The 13,598-nt window shown below is 58.4% G+C and overlaps 4 protein-coding genes across 5 annotated transcripts in view; 2 read left to right on the forward strand and 2 right to left on the reverse strand.

Moving 5' to 3' along the window:
- Positions 1–6: 6 nt before the first annotated feature.
- TSTA3 (tissue specific transplantation antigen P35B) lies at positions 7–4,294 on the forward strand. Its single transcript, XM_017746701.1, has 11 exons — positions 7–104; positions 946–1,108; positions 1,399–1,513; positions 1,720–1,848; positions 1,925–1,998; positions 2,202–2,335; positions 2,455–2,519; positions 2,695–2,761; positions 2,834–2,913; positions 3,045–3,144; positions 3,749–4,294. Exons 2-11 carry the CDS (start codon positions 969–971, stop codon positions 3,802–3,804), a joined length of 960 nt encoding a protein of 319 aa, XP_017602190.1. The 5' UTR covers positions 7–104; positions 946–968; the 3' UTR covers positions 3,805–4,294.
- Positions 4,236–7,772, reverse strand: LOC108449722. The gene is made up of 10 exons (XM_017746700.1): positions 7,378–7,772; positions 6,897–6,981; positions 6,710–6,817; positions 6,446–6,589; positions 6,009–6,367; positions 5,520–5,626; positions 5,320–5,381; positions 4,998–5,107; positions 4,655–4,725; positions 4,236–4,545 (listed from the first exon to the last, which is right to left on the reverse strand). Exons 1-10 carry the CDS (start codon positions 7,465–7,467, stop codon positions 4,419–4,421), a joined length of 1,263 nt encoding a protein of 420 aa, XP_017602189.1. The 5' UTR covers positions 7,468–7,772; the 3' UTR covers positions 4,236–4,418.
- Positions 7,773–7,999: 227 nt separating this feature from the next.
- On the forward strand, positions 8,000–10,928 carry PYCRL (pyrroline-5-carboxylate reductase-like). 2 transcript variants are annotated; one of them, XM_017746702.1, is made up of 6 exons: positions 8,000–8,112; positions 8,900–8,964; positions 9,182–9,391; positions 9,926–10,138; positions 10,227–10,319; positions 10,581–10,928. In XM_017746702.1, the coding sequence occupies exons 1-6, from the start codon at positions 8,031–8,033 to the stop codon at positions 10,761–10,763; spliced, it is 846 nt and encodes a 281-aa protein (XP_017602191.1). In that variant the 5' UTR covers positions 8,000–8,030; the 3' UTR covers positions 10,764–10,928. The 2 variants fall into 2 exon arrangements, with proteins under 2 accessions (XP_017602191.1, XP_017602192.1); XM_017746703.1 differs by having other exon boundaries at positions 8,002–8,112; positions 9,212–9,391.
- A 752-nt stretch (positions 10,929–11,680) lies between these two features.
- Positions 11,681–13,598, reverse strand: part of TIGD5 (tigger transposable element derived 5) — a 2,720-nt gene continuing 802 nt past the window's right edge. Inside the window, exon 2 of the mRNA XM_017746653.1 lies at positions 11,681–13,596. Within this exon, the coding sequence (XP_017602142.1) occupies positions 12,903–13,596 (694 nt within the window). The 3' untranslated portion in view covers positions 11,681–12,902. The remainder of the gene's footprint in view (positions 13,597–13,598) is intronic.

Raw genomic sequence — 13,598 nt, forward strand, 5'->3', positions numbered from 1 at the left:
GCCAAGCCTCCACCGACCCAACCCGAACCTGCACCGAGCCGAGCGCAGCCGAACTTAACCGAGCGCAGCCGAGTGCACCCGAGTGGCCCCGAATCCAACCGAGGGTGAGACGCGCCCCTCACCCCATTAAGGGATATTTGGGGGGGACAGGAGCCCCCCCAGGCCTGAGGGGAGGAGAAGCGGGGGGTCCCCAAAGTGGGGGACAGGACGGTGGGGAGGGCAGGCGTGCGGGGGCGTGGGAGGTTGTGGGTTGGGAGGGGGTGCGGCGGGGAGATTAGGGTGCAGGAGTGGGATTTGGGGTGCAGGGGACGTAGGGGGCTTAGGACTGGGTGCAGGGCTGGGATTTGGGGTGCAGTGCTGAGGTTTGAGGGGCAGGGGAGGTGTGGGATGCAATGCTGCGTGCAGACCTGGGATTTGGGGTGCAGGGGAGGTTTAGGTTGCAAACACAGGACTTGGGGTGCAGGGGGCAAATCTGGGGTTCAGGGGGAGATCTGGGGTGCAGACCCGGGTCGCAGAGGGAGATTTGGGGTACAGAAAGAAATCTGAGGTGTAGGAGGAGATTTGGGGTGTGCAGACCCAAGACTTGGAGTTCAGGAATAGATCTGGGGTGCAACGGGAGATTTGGGGTTTGGGAGGCGATTTGGGGGTGCACAGGGAGATTTGGGGCACACATTTTGGGGTGCAGGTGCCCCTCCCTTTCCAGAGGCCGGGCAGTGCCACGTGGCAGGTTTGGCCCCAGCCCAGGTGGCCTCCAGCTGAGGAGTTTCAGCCCTGTCACAGCCAAACACGCCCCTTTTTCCACTTCCCTTTTTGCCAGAAATGCAGAAATTTCCCCCCCAAAACCTGATCCCACCTGCCTGGGATGCGGATGATGCTCGTGGGTGCCCACACCAGGGTGGACCATCCTGAGGTGCACCCTGAGGTGATCCCAGCTTGTCCCCCCAGCTCCTCCTTGCAGGGTTTTGGCCATGACAGAGGTGACCAAGCGCATCCTGGTGACAGGTGGCACCGGCTTGGTGGGCAGAGCCATCGAGAAGGTGGTGGCCGATGGAGAGGGGCGGCCGGACGAGGAGTGGATCTTCGTGTCCTCCCGAGATGCTGACTTGACGTGAGTTGGGTTTTTCCTTGGAAGCCCCTGAATTTGCTCTATTGACCCAAACAAACCCCAAAATTTCCCCTCCCAGAATTTGCTTTTTCCTTGGAAAGACCCCAATCTGCTCTGTTGACCTCACCAAATCCCAAATTTTCCCATCCCAAGATGGGGATTTTCCTTAGAAACCCCCCAATCTGCCCCCACCAAACCCCAACACGTCCCCTCCCAGTAAAATGGGTTTTTCCTCAGAAAAACCCCAATTTGCTCTGCTGACCCCACTGAATCCCCAGAATTTCCCATTCCAGGAGCAGCTCTGAGACCAAAGCCCTGTTTGAGAGACACAAGCCCACCCACGTCATCCACCTGGCTGCCATGGTCGGAGGCCTCTTCAAAAACATCCGCTCCAACCTGGATTTTTGGGTGAGCACCCACGGAATGGGCACTGTCGGGATCCCTGTGGGTGCTGCACTCCCTAAACTGGGATATGGGGCACATAGGGATGTGGCTTGCTCTGTTCCCGGAGCCAAACCAGAGCTCCAATGGTTTCTGGAGTTATTAAGGAGTTGTTGTTGAAGGGATTTGGGGATCCCTGAGCCCATGATCCTGATAAATCGCCCCTTTCCCAGAGGACAAACATCCACATCAACGACAACGTCCTGCACTCAGCGCACGAGACGGGGGTGCAGAAGGTGGTCTCCTGCCTCTCCACCTGCATCTTCCCGGACAAGACCACCTATCCCATCGATGAGACCATGGTGAGAATTCCCATTCCCACGCAAAATCCAGGGAAAGTCCCTGCCCTGCTTCATTTATCTGCTCTGATATTCCCAGATCCACAATGGGCCACCTCATAGCTCCAACTTCGGCTACTCCTATGCCAAGAGGATGATTGACGTCCAAAATAGGTGAGTTGGGGACATGGGAGCACCCACTGGTTTTCAAGGCAAGGGGAATCCACTGGGATTTCCAGGATTTAAATGACACCGCGGTGGAAGCTGGGGAGGGCTCAGCAGGTGAAGCTGCTGCTGGCTGGGGTTTTTTGGGGGCACATCAGTGCAGGAGGGAGGCTTGACAGCCCACCCACCATCCCCTCCCTGCTCTCATCCAGGGGTTATTCCGAGCAGCACGGCCGACGTTTCACCGCCGTCATTCCCACCAATGTCTTTGGGCCACACGACAACTTCAACATTGAGGATGGCCACGTCCTTCCGGGGCTCATCCACAAGGTCTACCTGGCCAAACGTGAGGGTGGCAGGACTTCCAGGGATTTTTTGGGGGAAAACTGGGTGTGGTTTCCTTCCCACCTGCTCCATGGGGTGGTTGAAGGTGGCTGTGGTGGTCATGGCTCCTTCCTCCTGCAGAGTCCGGCTCTGCTCTGACCGTCTGGGGAACGGGTGAGCCCAGGAGACAGTTCATCTATTCCCTGGTAGGTGTGGCCTTGGGAAGCGGGGAATGGGGCTGGAGGACCCACTGGTGGGACCAAAGAGGGGTCTGAAGCCCCCTGGTTTGGCCTGGGCCATCCCCAGAGTTGTGTCCCCTTGGGATGGGAGGGCTGGGGGACATCAGTAACCCCCCTCCAAGAGTTGTCTGCTCTTCCACAGGACCTGGCCCGGCTCTTCCTTTGGGTCCTGCGGGAATACGATGAGGTGGAACCAATCATTTTGTCAGGTAAGCCCTGGCTGCCCCCCCAGAAACCCCCTCTCCACGAAGGAACAGCCACGATCCTTTCCTTCTCCACAGTGGGAGAGGAAGATGAAGTCTCCATCCGGGAAGCGGCAGAGGCCATCACAGAGGCCATGGAATTCAGAGGAGAGCTCGTTGTATCCTTCGCTGCAGGCTGAACCCCCCCTTTCCACCAGCTCCCCTGGGAGATACCATGATCCAGAGGATCCTTCCCATCCAAGGAGCAAAAGCAAGGCCTTTTTTTCCTCCTTAATCCTTCCCATCCCAGTTTGACACCACCAAGTCCGATGGGCAGTTCAAGAAGACGGCCAGCAATGCCAAGCTCCGGCGGTACCTGCCCGGATTCCAATTCACACCTTTCAGGAAAGGTGAGATGGGGGGGCCTCCAGGAGACACTGGAGGTCCTACCCCCTGCTGTCAGCTGTGGTGGCATCAAGGTGGTCCATCTTTTCTGGATGGGGAATGAGGGTGGTGGAACACTGGCACAGGTTGGCCAGGGAGGTGGTGTTTTCTCCATCCCTGGAAATATCCAAGGTCAGGTTGGATGGGGCATGGAGCAACCTGGTCTCTTGGGAGGTGTCTTCTTGCATGGCGGTTGGATGAGAAGACCTAAAAAGTCCCTTCCAACCCAGCCTATCCCTTGATTAAATGACCAAAATCCATTCCCAGTCCCCAAACCTATCCCGTGGTTCTATGACCAAAATTCATTCCCAGTTCCCAAACCCATTCTGTGATTCTATGACCAAAATCCATTTCCAGTCGCCAAGCCCATCCCATGATTCCATGACCAAAATCCATTTCCAGTCCCCAAACCCCTCCCATGATTCTATGGCCAAACTCCAGTTCCAATCCCCAAGCCCATCCCATAATTCTATGATCAAAATGCTTTCCCAGTCCCCAAACCCATCCCATAATTCTATGGCCAAAATCCACTCCCAATCCCCAAACCCATCCCACCTTATCCCTCCACAGCTGTGAAGGAAACCTGTGCCTGGTTCAACGCCAACTATGCCAACGCCAGGAAGTGACGGGCACCGGGACTGGCATCACCCGGCACCGGGATCATCCTCTTCAACTCAGGGTTGTCCTTTGCTGGGGCAGAGGACAGGGCTGGGGGGTGACAGTGACATTTCCAAAGTAAAAATGGGAGCCCGGGGAGCAGCTCCCACATTCCTGCCCCACTGCTGGGAGCAGCACGGGATGCCCAGGGCAGGGGGGAGGAAGGTTGGGGCATCCCAAAACGATCCCAAATTAAGTGGTAGGAGCCAACTGGAGCCATCCAAGAGGGTGGTGGCTCTGAGTTGTTAACGAGCTACACTAATTACCTGCAATTAGGCATAATAAAGGGAAGGCAGTCAGGATTCCAGGGCATGGAAATGGCAGCAGGGAATTTGCTGTTGTTCTTGGCACATGGGCATGATCCCACAGCCCCCCAGGCTCAGGACAGGGGAGACCAGAATGGGAGAGACTCCAGCTGTAAATGTGGCATTTATTAAAATATATGCAAATAGCATAAAATGGGTGGGACAATGAACATCCGCCCTGTACCTACAGCCAGTGGCATCCTTAGGGTCCATGTTCTCCACCAGGATCTGGAAGGGTCATAAAAAGGGTTAAAACCCCTCAGGGAGGGGGTAGAGGGTCAAAAATGGGGAGATGAATCCATGGCCAAGCTACTGCTGGTGGTGTGGATGTGGCAGAATTCCTGCCCGGGAATGGCTTTCTTCCGACACCGCTGCCCAGCCCTGGTGAGTCCCTGGCACGGGGACCTACAGAGGAGACACCCATCAGCACCCCAGGAAGCCACCAGCAGTGGGGTGTCCCCCTGAGGTGACACCAAGCCCTGGACAAGGGACATTCTGGGTGGTTGGTGCTCACATGTTGGCCCTCGGGCTGCAGGGTTTGGGCTCCCAGCGCTTCCCAACATCCATGACCAGCTCTGGTGTCACCTGGTTTGGGAAGAATTGACTTCCTGTAGATGTCCCTTGTCCCCTGGGGTGCCTAGGCCATCCTTTAGGACACCCTCTTCCACCCCAGATTCTTCCCTGTGTGTCATGTCTTCAGCCCTGTCCACCTCCCAGTGGGTTGTCCCACACCCAGAGGTGCCACCATGGTGAGGACACCCCAACCTTGAAGGACCTGACCCTCAGGGAAACCCAGCTGGCCCCCAAGAGCAGGTTTTGGGGGGACCAGCTTGGGGACATCCCACCCAGCATCTTACCCCACACGAGCTCAGTGTTGTCCTCCGGCCACCGGGGACAGGTGACACCCGCCCTGCAAATCCAGGAATGTTCCCGGCCACCTCTTGGGGCTGCTCCAGGAACGAGGGCTCTGAAAGAATACGGCCTGGGTGGAGACACCCTCCCAGTGCTTCTGTCCCTAGGTGGAGGATGGGGACACTCTGGGGAGGTGGCACGTGCCCTGGCAGAGCTTGGGGACGCTCTGGGATAACGCACATGTCCCAGCACAAGATGGGGATATGTCAGGGCTTTGGATCTGTGTCCTACAGCCACCACACCTCCCACCTTGTGGGCGCCTCTCACCTCGCACGCAGCTCATCTCCATCTTGTCCAGCTCCTCCTGCAGCAGCTCCATATCACATTCCCTGCATGGGAAGAAGGAAAACCGGAGTCCCATCACCTTGGTGGCTTCTGTATCACCACGACCATGGCATTCATGCACCACTCCAGCCTCTGACACCCTTCTCCAAGCAGAAATAGGTCAGCAAGCTGTGATGAGGTACCCAGAAGCTGTAGGAAAGCCATCAAGATGTGTCCTGTCCTTTCCTGGGAACGTCTGCCAGAGGGCTCCAGGATGGAACATCCAAGATGGGACATCCAGGATGGGGATCTAAGAATGGGACAACCAGGATGGCAGAAATAGGGTAGGGAGTTGGAATGAGGTGCCCCAAAGCCAGAGGAAAGCCATCAAGGTATGTCCCGTGCTTCCCTGGAGACCTCTGCCAGATGGTCCCAGGATGGAAGATCCAGGGTGGGAAATCCAGGATGAGGCACCAAGGATGGGACACCCAGGATGGGACATGTAAGCAGAAACAGGGCAAGGAGCTGGGATTAGGGGCCCAAAAGCCATAGGAAAACCATCAAGATGTGTCCTGTCCCTTCCTGGGAACTTCTGCCAGATGGCTCCAGGGTGGAAAATCCAGGGTGGGGCACGAAGGATGGGACCCATCAGGTCCCAAGGGTTCCATGCCACCTCCTCAGCCATCTCCTACCTCTCCGGGGTGGAGGTGAGCTGGTACTGGGGCTCTTCCTGGGGAACCACCAGCCGGATCCTTCTGGCACCATGGCAGGCGGATGCCCCCAGCCAATGCCCTGTGGGAAAACAAGAGGCTGGGAGAGGACAGAGCACCCCCAGCGTTATGTGTCCCCAACTGGATGTCCCCACACTTCTCCCCACCTGCCACAGCAAGGACCAGGAGGGTGGAGATTGCCGGGATGCCGAGAGTGCTGGAAGCTAGGAAGAGGAGGAAGAGGAGGATGGTTCGGAGCGGCGCCGGCACCAGTAGGAGAACCAGGAGCACGAAGTACGAGCTTTGTGGGATGCAGGAGGAGGTGGCACTTTGGCTCTGACCTGTGGGATGGGGGAAGAAGAGCCTGGTGTTGGCACCCACCAGCTCCCCTCAATCCTCCAGCACCCATTCCCGCTCACCATCTGGGTCAGGGATGGCTTTGAGGTGCTCCAGGTGCTTTTCCAGCCGGCTTCGTGCATCTTCCAAGACCATCAGCATCAGCTCCAGGCTCTGGTTGACCCTCCGCAGCTTCTCCATCACCTCCTGAAGGACCAGGTTGCTCTCTGCATGTGGAAAAGATGGATACAGCAGTGGGATGAGCTGGGGAAGATGCACCCCAGTGTAAAAAAAGCTGGGAATGGGATTTGAAAAAAAGCTGGGAATGGGATTTGCTGTGTTCCCACCTAGTTGGGGATGAACATCCTGAGTTCTTTCCTGCTCCTGATAGAGGTTGAATGGGACAACCTGGTGTCCTTCCCGGAGCTCTGCAGCCCCACAGCTGCTCACATTCCCTGTGGGGAGGGACAAGAGGTTGGATCAGTCCCAAAGTGGGATATGGGAATGTCCCAGCATCCCAACCCTGGCTCGTACCCATCCAGTGGGTGATGTCCTCCATGAGCTGGACCACGGGGGTCTCATCCAGCGCTGACCTCATCCAGGTCTCCCACAGATCCTCCTGAGGTGAATATTAGGGGGTGGTGATGGGGGAATGCTGGTTCTCCCCATGGATACCCCAAAACAAGCCCTCAGCACCCCTGGGTGCTCCCAGCACAGGATGGGGGGACAGAGGAGTGGGTTTGGGGTGTAAAATGGAAAAAGGTGTGAACTCGCCCCACAATTTCACCTTCACCCCCCAAAAACCATCCCCACACCAGGCAAAGTGGCTGCCCAGGGTGGGGGAACCTGGGAACCCCCATTTCCCAGCCAGAGGGAGTCCCACAGCCACACCGGATGGTGACAGGAGTCCAGGTGTGACATCTCATGTGGCTTCATCCTGGAACTGGTTATCACCCGTGGTTGTCTTGAGGGGGATGTGTATGGGGAACCCCAGCTCTGGGGGAGGGGTCCCCACCTTCTCGGGGGGGGCAGCACGGCCCAGCCACCCCAAAAACCCAGCAGTGGTGCAGAGGAGCAGCACAGCCCAGGAGCTCTGGAACAGCATGATGGGAATGGGGGGAGTCCTGTAAGGAAAAGAGGTGGGGTGAAGCCCCCCGTACCCATGGACAAATTAAAGGACCCCCCCACCCCAAATTTGGGGGACCCACCCCACTCAGGGGACCTTCCATAGTCCCAGGGATGCCGGTGGGTGGGGGTACTGTGGGAAGTAGAGGGTGAGGAGCACCCTGGAGTGGGAAGTAGCACCCACATCCACGGGCAAATTTGGGGACCCCCCATAAACCCGGGAATATCGGCGGGTGGGGGTCCTTTGGGGGGAGGAGAATGGGGACAACTGTAGGGACCTCCCCCACCCCCAATTTAGTCCCCACCCCCCTGGTAGGGACTGGAAAGGTTTAGGAATAATCGGGAATGGTCGGGAACCCCTTTCGGGACCCCCACGCGTGGACCTGAGCGAACCACGTGGCGCCCGCGCGCCTGCGCAGTGACCCCTCGCTGCGCCTCCGCCCCGCCCCTTAAAGGAGGCTTCGCCAATAGGAGAGAGGGGTGTGGCTGGGATCGGCCAATCAGCGCAGGGGGTGTGGCTCTGGGGCGTGGCCGCGGGTAGCGATGGAGGCGTCCGAGCTCTGGGTCGGGTTCGTGGGCGCCGGGCGTATGGCCGGGGGACTCGTCAGGGGGCTGCTGCAGGCAGGGACGGGCTGGGGGGGGACCGGGGGGTCCCCGGCACACGGGAAGGGGAAGGGACATGGGGACAGTCCTGGTCTGGCGTCTCCCCGGCGTCCCTGCGCGCCCTGTGGCGCGGGGAAGTGTGGGGACGTGGGGGCAGCTTTTGTCTGGACGCTCCTTGCACTCCCTTCCCTGTTGTCCAGTGGAGGGACATGGGGTCAGTCGCGTCCTGGCCCATTCCCAAAGTCCCAGCCCGTCCCTGGGTCCCTGTCCTCCAGTGCAGGGACATGGGGACAGCCCTGTCCTGGCCCGTTCCCAGGGTCCCAGCCCTTCCACTATGGGGGTTCCTGTCCTGCACTGGAGGGACATGGGGACAGCCCTTTCCTGCCGCTCTCCCCGGGAACCCTGCCCTCCCTGGTGTCCCTGTCCCACAGATCAGTGTGGGGACACGGGGACAGCCCTGTCCTGCCTCTCTCCCTTACATCCCTGTCCCACAGATAATGATGGCACAGCCCTGTCCCTGCTCCCCGTGTGTCCCAGATTGTCCCTGTCCCATAGCACAGTGTGGGGACAGCCCTGCCCGTTTGGGGCCACCTCCATTGTCACTGCACCATGACACAAGTGGGTGTCAGTGCCAGCCATACCAGCAGGATCCATCCCCAGCCCCCTTTGCTCCATGTCCCCCTGTGGGATCATGCTGGGATTGGAGGAATCACATCCCTGTGAAAATCGGGGTGTCTGGGCTGTGCTGGGGTGTCCCCCACGCCCTGGGGCCACCCTGGCTACTCATCCCATTCCCTGTGTTTCCCAAGGGAAGGTCCCAGCCAGCAACATCCTGGCCAGTGCTCCCTCAGACAAAAACCTGGATGCTTGGCAGGTGAGTGGGGCCGTGGGGGTGGGAGATGTTGGGGTGTCCCTCAATGTGGGGGTCAGAGCACCCTTTCCCTCCCCGACTGGGTTTGGCTCATCCTTCCCAAGTCTGGGTGAGATCCAGGCAGAGCCTCAGTGGCTTTGTGGCCAGAACAGGTCCCCAGGCCATGTTCCTGCCTCTGGATGTGCTGTTACCATGGGGGCACTGTTTTTGGGGGTGCCAGGCTGCGACCCCTCTCCCTGTCCCCGGGCAGGAGTTGGGCTGCCGGACCACACACTGCAACCTGGAGGTGGTGCACAGGAGCACCCTGGTCTTCCTGGCCACCAAACCCCACATCCTGCCGGGTGTCCTGGAGGAGATCCGTCCTGCTGTGGGCTCCCACCACATCGTCGTGTCGCTGGTGGCTGGTGTCACCATCCAGACACTACAGCGGGTGAGACTTCTCCTTTTCCTTCTCTTCCTTTCTCCTTCTTTTCCTTTTCTCCTTCTCTTCCTTTTCTCCTTCTTCCCTTCCTTCTTCTCTCCTCCTTCTCCTCTCCTTTCTTTTTCCTCCTCCTCCTCCCCCTCCTTCTCCTCACCTTTCTTTTTCCTCCTTCTCCTCCTCCTTCTCTTCCTCCTCTTCCACCTCCTCCTCCTTTTCTCCTTTCTTTTTCCTCATTCTCATCCTTATCTTCCTTCTCCTCCTTTTCCTTCTCTCATTCTCCTTGTCCTTCTCCCCTTCTCATCTTTCTCCTCCTTCTCCTCCTCTCATTCTCCTCTTCCTCCTTTCCTCCTCCTCCTCCATTTGCACCCAGGCCTGTGCAGGACACACTGCTGTGGCCTTGTCCCCACCCGGCTGCACCTCCAGCTCCCTCCCCGTGCTCCTCACTTCTCTGCCAGCCCAATGTGTGACACCCACCAGTGTCTCTGTCACCCTTGGGTACTTTGCATGGCTGGCACCCCTTCTCCCATCCCCATCTTTTCCCAGCTCCTCCCACCCTGGACCAAAGTGCTGCGGATCATGCCCAACCTGCCCTGCGTGGTGCAGGCGGGAGCCATGGTCTTCTCCCGGGGCAGCAACGCGGGTGACGAGGAAGCCGCGCTCCTCAAGAGCCTCCTGTCCTCCTGCGGCCTCTGTGAGGAGGTTCCTGAATCCTACATCGACATCCACACCGGGCTCAGCGGCAGCGGTGTGGCCTACGTAAGCCAGTGGGACACAGGATGCTATCTTGGGATTTGGGGTCCACCCCTTGCTCCAGGCTCACCCGTGGATGCTCCTCTCTTCCCAGGTGTACCTGTTTGCCGAGGCGCTGGCCGAGGGTGCGGTGAAGATGGGAATGCCGGGCGCCTTGGCCAGCAGGATCGCGGCGCAGACACTGCTGGTGAGTCCCTGGCACACCCTGGCATCGCTCCCCTTCCCTCCTGCCTCCATTGGGATGAGGGAGGAGGTGCTGGATGCCGCTCTGCCTCAGCTTCCCCTCCTGGAAGCAAAAAATGAGGCCACCAGAAGGGCGAAGGGCACGGTGGTGGGACAGTCCGTTGCTGTGGGGCCATTGGGATGGTGATGCCATCCTACCATGGAGAGGGGAATTTGGGAACTCCCAAATCTCACCTTCTTTCCAACCCATCCTGGTGTCCCGTAGGGCGCAGCGAAGATGCTGCTGGAGACAGGGGAGCACCCGGCGAAGCTGCGGGGGGATGTCTGCACGCCCGGGGGCACCACGATCTATGCCCTGCACCAGCTGGAGAAGGGAGCGCTCCGGGCCACCGTCATGGATGCTGTGGAGGCGGCCACCAACCGGGCATGTGACATGGCCAAGGACTAGTGGACGAGCCCCTTCTGGGACAGGAGGGGTGATGGGGACCAAAGCGAGCTCCTCTGAGGAGTAGGAGGGACCCTGACATCTTCAGAACTTGGACGGGGGTGGGAGGTGGTGTGGACATGTGTTACCTCTGCAGGGCTGGAACCAAATAAACATGGCCAGAGCAATGGGGGGTGTGGATTTTTGTGGTCCGTTTGGTCCTAGGGGGCTGTGGAAGCCACCACGGTCTGGAAGAGGTCAACCAGCCAAAAAAACTCCACTATGATCCTTCCCTGGCACCAGGGAACAGGATGGAAACCCAGATCTGCTCCCAGCTCTGGGGATATTGAGGAGGTAGAAACTCAAACTTGCCCATCCAGAGAGGATCTGAGCCTTTTCCATGCCCTTATTAAGCTCTGTTTGTCTCCTGGCACCTGCACGGATGCAATGAGTGATGATTTGGGAACTGCTTTGAGGATGAAAAGGTTTTTTCTGGGCAAAACATCGCTGGTGGGAACATCCGGATGCTGAGCCCTGACTCTGGATAAGGACCTGGAGTGACAGGAATGGCTTCCCACTGCCAGAGGGCAGGGATAGATGGGATATTGGGAAGGAATTCCTCCCTGGGAGGGTGGTGAGGGGCTGGAATGGAATTCCCAGAGAAGCTGTGGCTGGCCCCCCCCCCGCACGGGAAATGGGATGGGGCTTGGAACAACCTGGGACAGTGGAAGGTGTCCCTGCCCATGGCAGAGGGTTGGATTTTGATGGCCTTGGCAGGTCCCTCCCAAGCCAAACCATTCCACGATTTGATATTCTCACCCCACCAAACCAGTTCAAAGATCTCCAGCCCGGCACCTTCTGTTGATCTTCACATTTTTGTCACACAACGGAAGCCTCCTTTAATTCACAAACTCCTGCTTGAAATGAGCCACATCCCAAACTCCAAAATCTTTTTATGGGGTCATTTTGGTGAAAAAGATGATCAAAATAAACGGAAATGTGGTTTTACATGATTACACCCTGTTGGCGTGGAGAAGGCCACACTGAGAGGACACAACCCCGTGAAGGTCCCCCTGGTGCCACCCCAAATCCCTCTGGGATGGCTCCATGTGACAGTTCACAGATGACAACCTCCACATGGGAATAAAAATCCATTTAATTTCCATAAACTCTGCAGTGAGGAGACAAAGACCCAACAAGTAAAAACCCCCACCCGCCCACTGACACGGGGCACGGCAGCACCAAGGAGTTCATTTAATTTCCCTCTTCCAATAATTTGGCTAAACACCCTAAAATTTCATCCAAATCAGGGCAGGAGCTGCTAAATTCCTATCAGATACCTCCAGTATTCCAAGGCAGTTCCAGGAGCCCTCCCTGCTCCAACCTCACCTCACTGAGATGTGTCCTCCAGCCCCAGCCACCCCACAAACCCCGTGGGGAACACCTCAGCCCCCATCCCTGGAGCCTTCAGCTCCACGAGGATGCTTGGGGGATGGTACCTGGTGCAGCATGGTCCAGGTGTTCCCAGCTGTGATGGGAATGATGGAGGTGACCCATCATGATCCAGGGAGCCGCATCTTTGTGGATGCCACCCAAGTATTCCAAGAAGGAAGTTGTCTTAAACCAGCCCCAAACCATCCTGGGTTAACAGGATTCCATTTCAGCAGTGGGAAGAGCATCACCAGCCTCTTCCAAGGTGAAATATTTCCCCTGCAGCACCTCAGGAGTGGTCCCTGTCCAGCTGGATGTGCCCACCTCAGCCACGCTCCAGGATTTGGGGATTTTTCAGTGTAACATCCCCCATTACCCCAGGGACACTGAGCAGGTCCTTCCCTCGCCCCTTCTCCCCATGGGATTGGGCAATTTGGGGTGGGGCATCCACCCCCTTCTGGCAGTGCCAGTGACCAGGGGCCACAAGGGACATAAAAAATAGCACCTCCTAAATATATTTAGGCAAGCAACAACCCTGGAATTCAAGTTGTTGCACAAAAATCCCCTAAATTGTGACCCACAGGCACCTGGGCTTCCTGATCCCCAGGGAATCACGGTCACAGAGGGATGAGTGGCACCTCCACCGCCATCCCCCTGGGACAACTGGGGTGTCCCCAGCTCTGTGGCCAACCAGGGGTGGTCGGTAGCCAAAAAGTAGGGGTCGCCCCTGCCCTAGGATTGGGGGCTGCGGCCGCGGCGCAGCCGCTGGGCCATGGAGATGAGGGAGCGGAGCTGCACCAGCTTCAGTGGCCCCACTTCCCGGGGGTCCTGTCCCTCCAGCCAGCGCAGCGCCGTCTCCAGCCCCTGGATGGCTTCCTGAGCCGTGGGCAGCAAAGGATCTCCTCCTTCCCCACCCCTTTTGCCACCAGCTGCTTCCTCCTCCTCATCCTCCTCCATCCCACGGCCCTCGGCGCCTTCCTCCTCGGCGTCCTCCTCGCCATCATCATCCTCCTCTGCACCCGGAGCTGCGTCATCCAAGTGTAACCAGTCGGACACTTCCTCGGGAGCCAAGCGCTTGAAGGCCAAGGCAGCCAGGTGGGTGAGGTCACTGAAGACCTTGCTGTCCCCTCCGCCTTCCTCCCCTCCCAGGGTGTCCCCGTGCTCCTCCTCACCGGGCTGGGGCTCGAAGGCGGCGCGCAGCCCCAGCAGCCAGCACTTCTCGATCGATCCGGGTGGGATGAGATCCCAGGAGAGGCCGGCCAGGTACAACATGTCCTTGAGGAGGAAGGACCGCACGAAGTCCGCGGGACCACCGGGGCCACTGCAGGACACGGCCAAGCGCAGCAATTCCCGCTTGTAGAGCTGCTTGAAGGCCGACACCACCCCTTGCTCCAGCAGCGCCGGGATTCGGCCTCCCGCTCCGGCCAA

The sequence above is a fragment of the Corvus brachyrhynchos genome, unplaced genomic scaffold (assembly GCF_000691975.1).
Source record: "Corvus brachyrhynchos isolate BGI_N302 unplaced genomic scaffold, ASM69197v1 scaffold89, whole genome shotgun sequence".
NCBI lineage: Eukaryota > Metazoa > Chordata > Aves > Passeriformes > Corvidae > Corvus > Corvus brachyrhynchos.

Excerpts from the sequence above, each read along its gene's own strand:
- TSTA3 (XM_017746701.1), top strand. The coding sequence starts at position 969 with ATGACAGAGGTGACCAAGCGCATCCTGGTGACAGGTGGCACCGGCTTG. Across the intron at positions 1,999-2,201 it reads ATGATTGACGTCCAAAATAG|GGGTTATTCCGAGCAGCACG; the intron begins GTGAGTTGGGGA and ends GCTCTCATCCAG. Across the intron at positions 3,145-3,748 it reads ATTCACACCTTTCAGGAAAG|CTGTGAAGGAAACCTGTGCC; the intron begins GTGAGATGGGGG and ends ATCCCTCCACAG.
- LOC108449722 (XM_017746700.1), bottom strand. The coding sequence starts at position 7,467 with ATGCTGTTCCAGAGCTCCTGGGCTGTGCTGCTCCTCTGCACCACTGCT. Across the intron at positions 5,108-5,319 it reads GGAGATGAGCTGCGTGCGAG|AGCCCTCGTTCCTGGAGCAG; the intron begins GTGAGAGGCGCC and ends GTATTCTTTCAG. Across the intron at positions 4,726-4,997 it reads CAACACTGAGCTCGTGTGGG|GTGACACCAGAGCTGGTCAT; the intron begins GTAAGATGCTGG and ends TTCCCAAACCAG.
- PYCRL (XM_017746702.1), top strand. The coding sequence starts at position 8,031 with ATGGAGGCGTCCGAGCTCTGGGTCGGGTTCGTGGGCGCCGGGCGTATG. Across the intron at positions 8,113-8,899 it reads CAGGGGGCTGCTGCAGGCAG|GGAAGGTCCCAGCCAGCAAC; the intron begins GGACGGGCTGGG and ends GTGTTTCCCAAG. Across the intron at positions 9,392-9,925 it reads CCATCCAGACACTACAGCGG|CTCCTCCCACCCTGGACCAA; the intron begins GTGAGACTTCTC and ends ATCTTTTCCCAG.